The following is a 13,612-nucleotide window of genomic DNA, read 5'->3' as shown; positions in this document are numbered from 1 at the left end:
ATTGGGCGTGCAAAATTATTCAGCCCCTTTACTTTCAGTGCAGCAAACTCTCTCCAGAAGTTCAGTGAGGATCTCTGAATGATCCAATGTTGACCTAAATGACTAATGATGATAAATACAATCCACCTGTGTGTAATCAAGTCTCCGTATAAATGCACCTGCACTGTGATAGTCTCAGAAGTCCGTTAAAAGCGCAGAGAGCATCATGAAGAACAAGGAACACACCAGGCAGGTCCGAGATACTGTTGTGAAGAAGCTTAAAGCCGGATTTGGATACAAAAAGATTTCCCAAGCTTTAAACATCCCAAGGAGCACTGTGCAAGCGATAATATTGAAATGGAAGGAGTATCAGACCACTGCAAATCTACCAAGACCTGGCCGTCCCTCTAAACTTTCAGCTCATACAAGGAGAAGACTGATCAGAGATGCAGCCAAGAGGCCCATGATCACTCTGGATGAACTGCAGAGATCTACAGCTGAGGTGGGAGACTCTGTCCATAGGACAACAATCAGTCGTATATTGCACAAATCTGGCCTTTATGGAAGAGTGGCAAGAAGAAAGCCATTTCTTAAAGATATCCATAAAAAGTGTCGTTTAAAGTTTGCCACAAGCCACCTGGGAGACACACCAAACATGTGGAAGAAGGTGCTCTGGTCAGATGAAACCAAAATTGGACTTTTTGGCAACAATGCAAAACGTTATGTTTGGCGTAAAAGCAACACAGCTGAACACACCATCCCCACTGTCAAACATGGTGGTGGCAGCATCATGGTTTGGGCCTGCTTTTCTTCAGCAGGGACAGGGAAGATGGTTAAAATTGATGGGAAGATGGATGGAGCCAAATACAGGACCATTCTGGAAGAAAACCTGATGGAGTCTGCAAAAGACCTGAGACTGGGACGGAGATTTGTCTTCCAACAAGACAATGATCCAAAACATAGAGCAAAATCTACAATGGAATGGTTCAAAAATAAACATATCCAGGTGTTAGAATGGCCAAGTCAAAGTCCAGACCTGAATCCAATCGAGAATCTGTGGAAAGAACTGAAAACTGCTGTTCACAAATGCTCTCCATCCAACCTCACTGAGCTCGAGCTGTTTTGCAAGGAGGAATGGGAAAAAATGTCAAGTCTCTCGATGTGCAAAACTGATAGAGACATACCCCAAGCGACTGTAATCGCAGCAAAAGGTGGCGCTACAAAGTATTAACTTAAGGGGGCTGAATAATTTTGCACGCCCAATTTTTCAGTTTTTGATTTGTTAAAAAAGTTTGAAATATCCAATAAATGTCGTTCCACTTCATGATTGTGTCCCACTTGTTGTTGATTCTTCACAAAAAAATACAGTTTTATATCTTTATGTTTGAAGCCTGAAATGTGGCAAAAGGTCGCAAAGTTCAAGGGGGCCGAATACTTTCGCAAGGCACTGTACAATAGCCACACACCTGTATAGGCTGAAATAGCCAGGAACAAGAGCTTCGAGATGTGACCATCTGTGTGTCCCAAACGGTACCGTTTTCCCTATATAGTGCACTACTTAGTAGTGTAAACTATATTGTGCACTACTTAGTAGTGTAAACTACATAGGGAACGGAGTGTCATTTGGAAGAGAGGCACACCCCCACATAGTTGACAAGGTGCAGACTATATACTGACCATCAATTTGAAAAAACAAAGAAAGTGAGCCACTCTACGGGTGAATCTGGTCTTTGCTTGATTTCTCACATCCTTGTCTCCTTTTCAAAACGCATTGGAGAAGATCTGACCCACTGGGCAAGAACTGGTTGAATCAATGTTGTTTCTACATCATTTCAACCCAAAATTGCAATGTGATGACGTTGAATCAAACTGATTGGATTTGTAAAAAATCATGAATGAAGGGAATTTCATCATTTTTTCACCCAACTTTTAACCTAAATACACTGAGTGAATTTGAACATTGAATTCACGTTAGTTGACAACTCAACCAAATGTAAATCAGAACTAGACGTTGAACTGACATCTGTGCCCAGTGGGGAGGTTCTCCCCTCAGACCTTCTCCTCCAACATGCTTTGAGAAGGAGGTGAGAACATCAGACTCAAAGAATTAAGGAAATACAACTGAGATGCACCCTTCATCACTCCCAATCATTTTTAACAGAACCAACGTTCTGGAACCCAGGGCCTTTTTCAGGGTTGAACAAGCTACCTTCAAATAAAATATCACATAAGTGAAGGTTTGCTCACACTTTACATTACGTTTTACGATTCCACAGTGGGTGGCCTCATCATCCAATTAGCGGGCCCTACCCACAATTTCGGAAACACTGTGCCATATCAAATTGAATCAAACTTTTATTTAAATGCCACCATGTGAATGGTACAGTACCTGTGCAGTCGAGTAGAGCAGAGAGAGAGCTAGCCCAGTCTCCCAGAGCAGGAACAGGAGTGGTTTCATCTTAGCTCCGCGATTAAACGTGCTGTTATGTGTTGGTGAGGTGCAGCCTGGGATAGGGAGCACATGTTTCAGTCAGTGTCAAGACAGGGGAGAGAAAAGCAAAAACCCAGAAGGTGCACCGCTCTTCCCATCAAATCAAAATATTATTATGGCCAGTCTAATACTTACACAATACAGTGATGTTGCAAAAACATGTGTGAAAATACAGGAATAGGCGATCAGCTGTCACCGATGATAAAGTTAAATTGTATAAATTAGCCTAAATAGAAGGAATCAGATTGAGATTGAATGTATAGCCTATAAAGAAAATAGAGATATTGGCATCTGTGCGTCTGTAAACTACTATGAATGACACTAGGTAGGTAGTTTCTTTGGGTATCAGGGTTCAATATTGCATGAATGTGATTATAACGATGTACTGAAAATATGTTGGATAACTGACACATGTAACAGCACAACCGCTACATGGATGGAATCCTAGGAGAAGCACTTCCCTCCGCTGGAAATAGCGTTGGCCAATTAATGATATCTAGCAAATTCATTCTACTTGTCAGATAGGCTCCCGCTTTCTCGAAAGTTCATTCTAGACAGTGAAGGATGCTCCCGCAGGGTAAGGGTAGATCTAATGGCACAGTTCAGCGATGTCTACGGCAGTATAGCAGGTAGTTCACGTGTCTATAAAACGTATTTAAAATAATAACGATATTGACAACAGAAAATGACAGAAAATGTCTACCGTGTCAAAAAGATGACGCGGCGCATTTCTACATGTAAACGGTGTTCTGTAAACATAAAATGCCAGAACAACAACAATATTTAGGCTGAAATAATCAACTTGCACTTGGTTAAACTGATTCTGTGGCGCGATAGAGACCATTCACAGGCACCAAATATTTCAGACATTTGGACAGAATGACAGTACGATGACACAGATATATAATGTTACCTTCTTTCGGAAGAATGCGCTGCGCTCATGTACAGATCAACATATCCCACTGATTCCTCAAACCTGATTTCCACCCGGCGCGACACTCCCCGATTTCAGAACCGCAACCAAAACTCGCAGTCAAATATGATGTATCAAATCGATACACAACTTATTCGCACACAACAACTAAATATTCCGTTGTGCTGTGGCCTACTACGGAGTCACAATAAAAGTCTGAATTCTCTCCCTCTTTCTCTCGCTCTAAATGTAGCGCGACTGGGAAGTAGCGATATGGAGCTCAAATAATGACCGGACAAAGTTAGAGCGCTGCGCAGCTGATTGCCGCCCTCGTCCCATCGCCAATATGGATTTGAGAATCGGCTACAGGAGAATAGGGGTACGTGATTATGTTGATTTGTTCGAGCTTCACGTTTATTCAGTAGATTTCAACATCGTTATCATCATCATGATGATCATAATATTCATCTTCGTCACATTAATAATAACTATAATAACAACAATCATCCTCCTCACCATCATCATCATTCAGATCATTATCCTAATAATCATCATGATCATCATACTCATGATTTTCATCATCATCATCATAAACAATCATCATGCAGTCATCATCATCTCATTTATTACAAGGGGGAAACAGTATAGAATGAAGATAATGGCAATATTATCAGTACACCAGTTTCCAACAGTATGAATTGTAACTAGTTCCATAGGTCTTTTTTCTTGCGTACCCCAGCCACATTTTCATTCTGAAACTAATACAACGTTTCAAGACCTCCCTAATAAACTTGTGTGCCACTGTCACACTGTGATTTTGGGCCTTTAATCAACCCAGATAGGCAAACTCCAGCACAGTTTTGTCTACATCTAAAATGACACCCTATCTCCTATATAGGACACCACGTTTGACCAGAGCCCTATGAGCCTTGGCTAAAAGTAGTAGTGAATAGGGTGCCATTTTGGACTCATATTATGCTGTTGCTGTCACCTCTGCTCACTCGCCTGGCCCTAATACAGGCACTGTAAAGAAGTGGTGTATTACAGCTATCACTCACCATGCTCTGTGGTGTGGCAGATCAAAGTGGCTATTACAACATACTGGGGAGGTTCTCCTTTATTATGAGGTGAGGAATAGATGTTGGCAAAGCATAGGGGAGATACAGGGGGAGATAGGGCAGTGAGAGGGGGAGGGAGAGATGAGAGAGTGAGACGAGTGAGGGCAGTGAGAGGGGGAGGGAGAGATGAGAGAGTGAGACGAGTGAGGGCAGGGAGAGATGAGAGAGTGAGACGAGTGAGGGCAGTGAGAGGGGGAGGGAGAGATGAGAGAGTGAGACGAGTGAGGGCAGGGAGAGATGAGAGAGTGAGACGAGTGAGGGCAGTGAGATGGGAGGGAGAGATGAGAGAGTGAGACGAGTGAGGGCAGTGAGATGGGAGGGAGAGATGAGAGAGTGAGACGAGTGAGGGCAGTGAGATGGGAGGGAGAGATGAGAGAGTGAGACGAGTTAGGGCAGTGAGAGGGAGAGGGAGAGATGAGAGAGTGAGGGCAGTGAGATGGGAGGGAGAGATGAGAGAGTGAGACGAGTGAGGGCAGTGAGATGGGAGGGAGAGATGAGAGAGTGAGACGAGTGAGGGCAGTGAGATGGGAGGGAGAGATGAGAGAGTGAGACGAGTTAGGGCAGTGAGATGGGAGGGAGAGATGAGAGAGTGAGACGAGTGAGGGCAGTGAGATGGGAGGGAGAGATGAGAGAGTGAGACGAGTGAGGGCCAGTGAGAGGGGAAGGGAGAGATGAGCGAGTGAGGGCAGTGAGATTCGGGGGGACGAGTGAGGGCAGTGAGATGGGAGGGAGAGATGAGAGAGAGGGCTTTGGACATGGATGAACTGGGGTATTACAAACTCACTTCACTTTCAACCAATGATCCTATTGTCTTTGTAACTCTGGCGTGCTTACCTGTAAACTCACAGCTAGGATAGATGGATGGATGGATGGATAGACAGATGGATCAAATGGATTGGTAGGTGGATGGATGATTCCAGCCCCTGCACAACCCAATTGAATGCCTGGGTACAGTACAGTACAGGTGCCCCTTTAGTATTGACCCTAGGCATCACAGTCAGGAGGTAGTCAGCTTGCCAGTAATTGAGAGGTCAGGAATAAAGGCTGAGACAGAATTGGGGGCTTTTGACTGAACTAGGACATTACAAACCCTCTGTTCCTATACTGTATTGGGCTTGCCACAGTTTTTGTGGTATGCTTTTCTAGTTTTTGTGCGAGTCATTCTACTAAGATCACAGCCGGTGCAGGGGGACAATCTGAAACACACTTTCTCCTTTACACTCGATTGCTGCAGGGCTATTTTCTGGAGATTTGTCTCCCTCTGCTGTTTGATTAACCAAATGACCCAGAATTTAAAAGTTACCACATCAAACTCACCCCAACCCTCATGCTCCTACAGAGCACCACCCGAATACCAGACTTTTATTAAACAGCCATGACAGAATGGAAGTGACATAATCAAATAATGAAAAACACAGATACTATAAAAGTAAAAATAGTGATATAAATTCTAATTTGAGTTAGTTTATGCAGTTGTGAAATTGGCTAGGTCCATGTTTTCTACAAAAGATAAGAAAAGTTGCCAGATACCATACAATTGAATTGCAGATCATTTTAAGGAATAGTGCCTTTTCTCTAGCTTGAGATGACCATGACTTCCTTTATCCAATGGCTGACAGTGGTTAGAGCGTTGGACTAGTAACCGGAAGGTTGCAAGGTCAAATCCACGAGCTGACAAGGTACAAATCTGTCGTTCTGCTTCTGAACAGGCAGTTAACCCACTGTTCCAAGGCCGTCATTGAAAATAAGAATTTGTTCTTAACTGACTTGCCTAGTTAAATAAAGGTGAAATATAAAAAGATATACCTGTCCAGAGGGGAATCCTGTGGTGCCACTCCCAATAATACAACAAAGCAGTGGCCCATTGGTGCAGTTAAAGATGAGGGAGATTATACCTTTTTTAATGAACAAGGCCTTATTTCTATTACAACATATTGGATGACTGTTATTCATATTCCATTCACCCAGTTCAATGTAACATCGATAGGTTCAGGCGACTACATGATACTGTTATCTTCCCTATAACCATCATGAGGTTGCTACAACCTAGCCTGAATCAAAGTTAACAGGTCGATAGTATTTTGAGTAATCTAGGTGACAGACAGCGACACATTCAATACTGGCTTTCCCACTCTTGCCTGCATCTAGCTGATCTAGGGTGTAAGCATTAGTCTAACAGTTGCAAACGAGAGTTTCTATTGGACAAATTCAGATATGTTTATCCGGTTTCATCCTGTTTGCTTCCGTTTAAGAATCGTTTTTCAAAATAATTGGCGCAATGAATACCCTGATTACACGCAAACAAAGTCCACTTTCATAGCAGCCACATACAAACAGTTCATTGTATACAGTGGGGCAAAAAAGTATTTAGTCAGCCACCAATTGTGCAAGTTCTCACACTTAAAAAGATGAGAGAGGCCTGTAATTTTCATCATAGGTACACTTCAACTATGACAGACAAAATGAGAAAAAAAATCCAGAAAATCACATTGTAGGAATTTTAATGAATTTATTTGCAAATTAATGGTGGAAAATAAGTATTTGGTCAATAACAAAAGTTTATCTCAATACTTTGTTATATACCCTTTGTTGGCAATGACAGAGGTCAAACGTTTTCTCTAAGTCTTCACAAGGTTTTCACACACTATTGCTGGTATTTTGGCCCATTCCTCCATGCAGATCTCCTCTAGAGCAGTGATGTTTTGGGGCTGTTGCTGGGCAACACGGACTTTCAACTCCCTCCAAAGATTTTCTATGGGGTTGAGATCTGGAAACTGGCTAGGCCACTCCAGGACCTTGAAATGCTTCTTACGAAGCCACTCCTTCGTTGCCCGGGCAGTGTGTTTGGGATCATCGTCATGCTGAAAGACCCAGCCACGTTTCATCTTCAATGCCCTTGCTGATGGAAGGAGGTTTTCACTCAAAATCTCACGATACATGGCCCCATTCATTCTTTCCTTTACACGGATCAGTCGTCCTGGTCCCTTTGCAGAAAAACAGCCCCAAAGCATGATGTTTCCAACCCCATGCTTCACATTAGGTATGGTGTTCTTTGGATGCAACTAAGCATTCTTTGTCCTCCAAACACGACGAGTTGAGTTTTTACCAAAAAAGTTATATTTTGGTTTCATTTAACCATATGACATTCTCCCAATCTTCTTCTGGATCATCCAAATGCTCTCTAGCAAACTTCAGACGTGCCTGGACATGTACTGGCTTAAGCAGGGGGACACGTCTGGCACTGCAGGATTTGAGTCCCTGGCGGCGTAGCGTGGTACTGATGGTAGGCTTTGTTACTTTGGTCCCAGCTCTCTGCAGGTCATTCACTAGGTCCCCCCGTGTGGTTCTGGGATTTTTGCTCACCGTTCTTGTGATCATTTTGACCCCACGGGGTGAGATCTTGCGTGGAGCCCCAGATCGAGGGAGATTATCAGTGGTCTTGTATGTCTTCCATTTCCTAATAATTGCTCCCACAGTTGATTTCTTCAAACCAAGCTGGTTACCTATTGCAGACTCAGTCTTCCCAGCCAGGTGCAGGTCTACAATTTTGTTTCTGGTGTCCTTTGACAGCTCTTTGGTCTTGGCCATAGTGGAGTTTGGAGTGTGACTGTTTGAGGTTGTGGACAGTGTCTTTTATACTGATAACAAGTTCAAACAGGTGCCATTAATACAGGTAACGAGTGGAGGACTGTGGAGCCTCTTAAAGAAGAAGTTACAGGTCTGTGAGAGCCCGACATTTTGCTTGTTTGTGAGTGACCAAATACTTATTTTCCACCATAATTTGCAAGTAAATTAATTTAAAATCCTACAATGTGGTTTTCTGGATTTTTTTTCTCATTTTGTCTGTCATAGTTGAAGTGTACCTATGATGAAAATTACAGGCCTCTCTCATCTTTTTAAGTGGGAGAACTTGCACAATTGGTGGCTGACTAAATACTTTTTTGCCCCACTGTATATATAATTCCTTCTCGCATCTATCTACATGCTCTCCTCGCACTTTTTCCCTTCCCTTGTGGACTTTACATCAGCTGTCTGTGACCAGGCAAAAAAAACTCCCGCTAACCGCTACACACACCCTACACCCATGCCATGTCATAGTCAACGTAGCTCCACTACAATCATGCTGTACAGTGTACAGTCAGCAGCAAGCAGTTTAGCAGTTACACCTGGTGCAGTACAGTGTACAGTTTAGCAGTTACACCCCGGTGCAGTACAGTGTACAGTTTAGCCGTGACACCCTGGTGCAGCACAGTGTACAGTTTAGCCGTGACACCCCGGTGCAGTACAGTGTACAGTTTAGCCGTTACACCCTGGTGCAGTACAGTGTACAGTTTAGCCGTGACACCCTGGTGCAGCACAGTGTACAGTTTAGCCGTGACACCCCGGTGCAGTACAGTGTACAGTTTAGCCGTTACACCCCGGTGCAGTACAGTGTACAGTTTAGCCGTGACACCCTGGTGCAGCACAGTGTACAGTTTAGCCGTTACACCCCGGTGCAGTACAGTGTACAGTTTAGCCGTTACACCCCGGTGCAGTACAGTGTACAGTTTAGCCGTGACACCCTGGTGCAGTACAGTGTACAGTTTAGCCGTTACACCCCGGTGCAGTACAGTGTACAGTTTAGCCGTGACACCCTGGTGCAGTACAGTGTACAGTTTAGCCATTACACCCCGGTGCAATACAGTGTACAGTTTAGCCGTGACACCCTGGTGCAGTACAGTGTACAGTTTAGCCGTTACACCCCGGTGCAGTACAGTGTACAGTTTAGCCGTGACACCCTGGTGCAGTACAGTGTACAGTTTAGCCGTTACACCCCGGTGCAGTACAGTGTACAGTTTAGCCGTGACACCCTGGTGCAGTACAGTGTACAGTTTAGCCGTTACACCCCGGTGCAGTACAGTGTACAGTTTAGCCGTTACACCCCGGTGCAGTACAGTGTACAATCTTTTTCAAAACTGTTCAAATATAGTCTTTCTCTTTGAGTCAACTACTCAACACATTTTGTGCACTGCAGTGATAGCTAGCTGTAGTTTTTGCTTTCAGTACTAGATTAATTCTGTGATCCTTTGATATGGTCGACAACATGTCAGTTTATTCTGCAAGAGCTCTGACTGGTTTGGAGGACCTCCTCCGGGAAGTTGTCATAACTACTGTGTAAGTCTATAGAACGGGGTGAGAACCATGAGCCTACTAGCTTTTGTATTGAAGTCAATGTACCCAGAGGACAGAAGCTAGCGGTCTGCTACCATGGTGTTACCCTACAGAGAGCTGCTGAGGATTCTGTAGACCTTCATTGAAACAGTGTTTTTAATGAATTATTTGGTGACGTGAATAAATATTTAGTATAGTCTTATCTAAAAAGAATGACTTTTTAAATATATTTTTATGTAATGAACTGTGGAGGATGGTCCTCCCCTTTCACTTCTGAGGAGTCTCCACTGCAACAAAGGCAGAAGGTTCTATAGGCCTCTCCAGGACCTTGGAAAACATCTCAGAAATGGACTTACAGAAATCAATACATTTCATGTATGTCCGAAGCATGTGAAATAAGGTAGCAGGAGCCTGCTTTAATACATAGGTCACAAGTTTAGACCATTTCTGGTCTAAACTTGGATCATCTTGCCTTTGACCAATGCAGCCGAAGGACTATTTTAAATTGTATTATAGCATGTCTCAGACATATGAAGAAGAAGAATGTATCCCTGAAGCATACTCTGCCAAATTTCATCTGAAATTCCTAAATCCTCTTCCACTGGTCTGTCTGTCTGATTAACAGGGGTTCACATCCTTTCGAGAGGAGTACCTCAAAATCCCTTCTGTAAGAAGTATAATTTCAGCACCCGTCCTGATGCTCACTAGAAGATGGCGGAGTCCATTGAGGGCATGGACCGCTCCATGAGCTCCGTTGAGATGATGACTGTTCTTCCTAGTCTGTGATTGTGGCTACTTCCTCCTTTATTAGTTATAGCTTATACAGTGCTTTTGTCCAGCCCATGATTGTGAAATGATTGCATGTTTCATTGTCACATGTTCCATGATGTGGATGCTACAGTAACTATACAACTGGGCTTGTGTATCATCAGATCCAAGACTGACCCAAAATCTAACTGTCCGTCCATAGCATCAACATCGTAGTTGAGGGGCCATGGCTGGTGGATAAATTGAGAGAAAGTGGCAGAGAAGAAACCAAGGTCATAGTGTACTGCAGATTTGTTGAGTCCAGGGGAACCTACACCCTTTTTGAGGCACTGAAATGTTGTGTTATGCAGCATGCAGTACAGTACATCCACTGTCGTAACTATAAATGATGCAATTGGCAATTCCTTCATGTAAAAAAAAAGCATGTAGGAATGAATTATTAACAAATCAGTACCAATATTACTTGTCTTTGATGGCTGCAGGACCATTAAACGGGTCACAGAAGTTTACTTCCGCCTTCGGGAAGCTCTGGAACCTTATGCCTGGAGAAACTCAGTGCATAGACACAAGAATGGTGGAGATGTTTCACAGCCAGACAGACCCAGAGACCTAGGAGCACATTCTGTCAGACTTCACTTCAGGCAATGGCCACATCAGGTGTGTGGTGGACACAGTGGCATTCGGCATGGGCATCCAGGTGGACGACATCAGACGCATTTGGGGGCTTCCAGTGATTTCCTTTCCTACTGGCAGGAAGTTGGGAGGGACCACAAGGAAGGATGTTTCCCTCAGTGAGGAAGGTGATCCTGTCCTTTGGTCTTAACAACAAGGACAAGGGCACAACTCAGTCCCACAACAAGAGTGTTCTCCTTTTGTTCAACACGGTGGCTCAAGTGTTCCCCAGAGCATCAATCTGGGTGCCAAGGGGCCCTATCCAGTCACTTCTGCCTGACATTGATTACTTTACCACGAGGTTTGTCAGTTATTCCAACGCTGGGCATTACATGGGGCTGCAAGACACAACTACGCACAGAGATAAGTTCCTACCAGACAATTGAAACTGGCTGCATTTTTTGAAGATGACGAAACTGATCTGTCTAACAGGCATCGTTTCATGCCCAAATCCGTCTGGGAACCTCGGTTCAACAAACTACCTCCTGTCATCCTGTGCCTGATTCAAATCGGATAAAGATTCCATATCCAGACTGCCTGTCGTTGACAAAGAAACATCACACTCAGGCTGGTTAAAGGGTTGTACTTTGCACAAAGTGAAAGCAGCATTTTAGAAACAAGTTTACCATCTGCATGTCTGCTGTTAGAGGTGTTCAATGGTTACACCATAAAGGAGATAAACACTCCAAATAGACATAATGGGACAACACCTGGGATAGTGAAGACAGACAAGAAGGAATGTCAAGCATCATTTCTTTTCCTTTTTCAACAGTGTAACCCTTTCTTTCTGACTGAAGAATGTGCTGCATGGCAGCCACTCCCTCCAGCATTGAGGTCTCGAACCACCTTCTCCTCTGAGTTCAAGTGTTATTGTCACATGCACAGGAACAGGGAAATGCATAAGAATAGAGCCAACCATCTCAATTTCAGTTTAGATGTTTTTCTTGGTCCTGTTCAGACTTTGTAAATCAAACAAATACATGTGTGAACACCAAAATATGTTTTTTTGTTTCAACTTTTGTTAGAATAAATAGTGAATGATTTATAAACTGTATATCATTCATTACCTGAGGGGAATAAGAAATCCTGAAGATCATATTGTGTTAATCATAACCCTATGCACCAGAGAGACATTAACCTCAAAACACAGGCAAGTGGTTCTCCCTTGGCCTGTCTCCCGGCAACGTTCTTTGGCCTGTTTGTAGGTTCTTAGCATGTTCCCCAATTTACGTCTGAACTTCTCAGTTCTTCTCAGGGTAACCGTGATCCGCAAAGATCCCCTCCATTTTCTTGTAGAAGGCATTTGGAGGGACCCTGAGAGCCAGCATGTTGAGTCAAGTGAGTTTGAGAGTTGGAGGGACGCATTAGAGCTAGGAGTCAGGAGAGTTTGGGACACAGAGGCAGCTTGTCCAGCATTCTTATCTAACCAGTGACAAATGACAGTAATCAGATGGGACCTATTTCATGTATTTATATTGATCAAGTGCTTGATTATTTATTGCATGAAGCACTTTCAGTGTTTACAACATTGAGACCCTTTTGGAAATAGGCCCCTACCTTACAAGACGTGTTGTGTGAAGTTTGCTCTGCTGAACTTGATATCTTGACATTTGCTGTGCCTGAGCTACATTACTGAAGAATTGAATATTGAATGTTACACTGAAATTATTATATCAGCCTTTTGTATTGAAAACACTGAACCTGCCATTCTAAGCCCGCCAGCCCCTACAGCTTGTGTACTATTTTAAACATCTTTGTAATAAAATATATATTTTGTGATAATCCTGTGTTGTGTGATTCCATTACCAGCATCCAGGTGTGGTCTCCATTGATCCTGCCCTATCATAAAACCTGTGGATGTTACAATGTTCTATTCAGATTTTTGCATATGTCACAACAGAGAGAAAGAGGAAAGAGGGTTTACTCCGCCCAAAATCTGTCCACAAAGGAGGTCAATGAGAGGGTCGAATTTGGTCAGCAAAAAATGCAATTGCTAATTTGCTACATGAGGCTTCTTTGATCGAATAAAAGTTTCGTTATGGTTAGGTTGTTACGAATGCACTGATATAAGTGGACGCATGTGGAATTTCGGCAACTTTGAAAAAAACATTTTATATTAGAGTTGTGCCCGTTGTTCACACACATATCTGCCCTCTCATTGGCTAGAATGGTCCCACCTGATCTCGCCTGCCTTCCATCTTTGAGGACATGCGTTAGAGTGGTCACTCGACTATGTTGTCAGTATAATGAATAATAGTTGGTTACAAGCATCCGACAGTGGCGTCTAAATAATTACGCTTTTGTACAATTACACAATAAATACCTTTGCTGGTTGTCTCCATGTCCGCACAATTACCAAACACAAGTTATTCAGGATAGGCCTACTTACAATTAACACATTAACAGAACACAGAGACTGAATAGAAGCCCTGTCAGCTGTGAATCGTCGGATTTGATTATGCTGAGCCGTGGGGCATCGGTCTATGGCCCATGACTTGAACGGGAAAAAGCGGTGAAGGA

General features: G+C 43.3%; 1 protein-coding gene across 3 annotated transcripts in view; it reads right to left on the bottom strand.

The window, feature by feature from the left end:
• The window catches only part of LOC110506863 (ADAMTS-like protein 3), a 216,606-nt gene extending 212,891 nt beyond the window's left edge, over nucleotides 1-3,715 (bottom strand). For all 3 annotated transcript variants that reach the window (XM_036963478.1, XM_036963479.1, XM_036963480.1), the window contains exons 1-2: nucleotides 3,384-3,715; nucleotides 2,369-2,484 (exon numbers count right to left, since the gene is read on the bottom strand). In XM_036963478.1, the coding sequence (XP_036819373.1) occupies nucleotides 2,369-2,437 (69 nt within the window). In that variant the 5' untranslated portion in view covers nucleotides 2,438-2,484; nucleotides 3,384-3,715. The remainder of the gene's footprint in view (nucleotides 1-2,368; nucleotides 2,485-3,383) is intronic.
• Nucleotides 3,716-13,612: the final 9,897 nt, after the last annotated feature.

This window comes from Oncorhynchus mykiss, chromosome 26 (assembly GCF_013265735.2).
Source record: "Oncorhynchus mykiss isolate Arlee chromosome 26, USDA_OmykA_1.1, whole genome shotgun sequence".
In the NCBI taxonomy this organism is placed as follows: domain Eukaryota; kingdom Metazoa; phylum Chordata; class Actinopteri; order Salmoniformes; family Salmonidae; genus Oncorhynchus; species Oncorhynchus mykiss.
The sequence above is the reverse complement of the archived record's forward strand: the minus strand, read 5'-3'. Positions and strand labels throughout refer to the sequence as shown.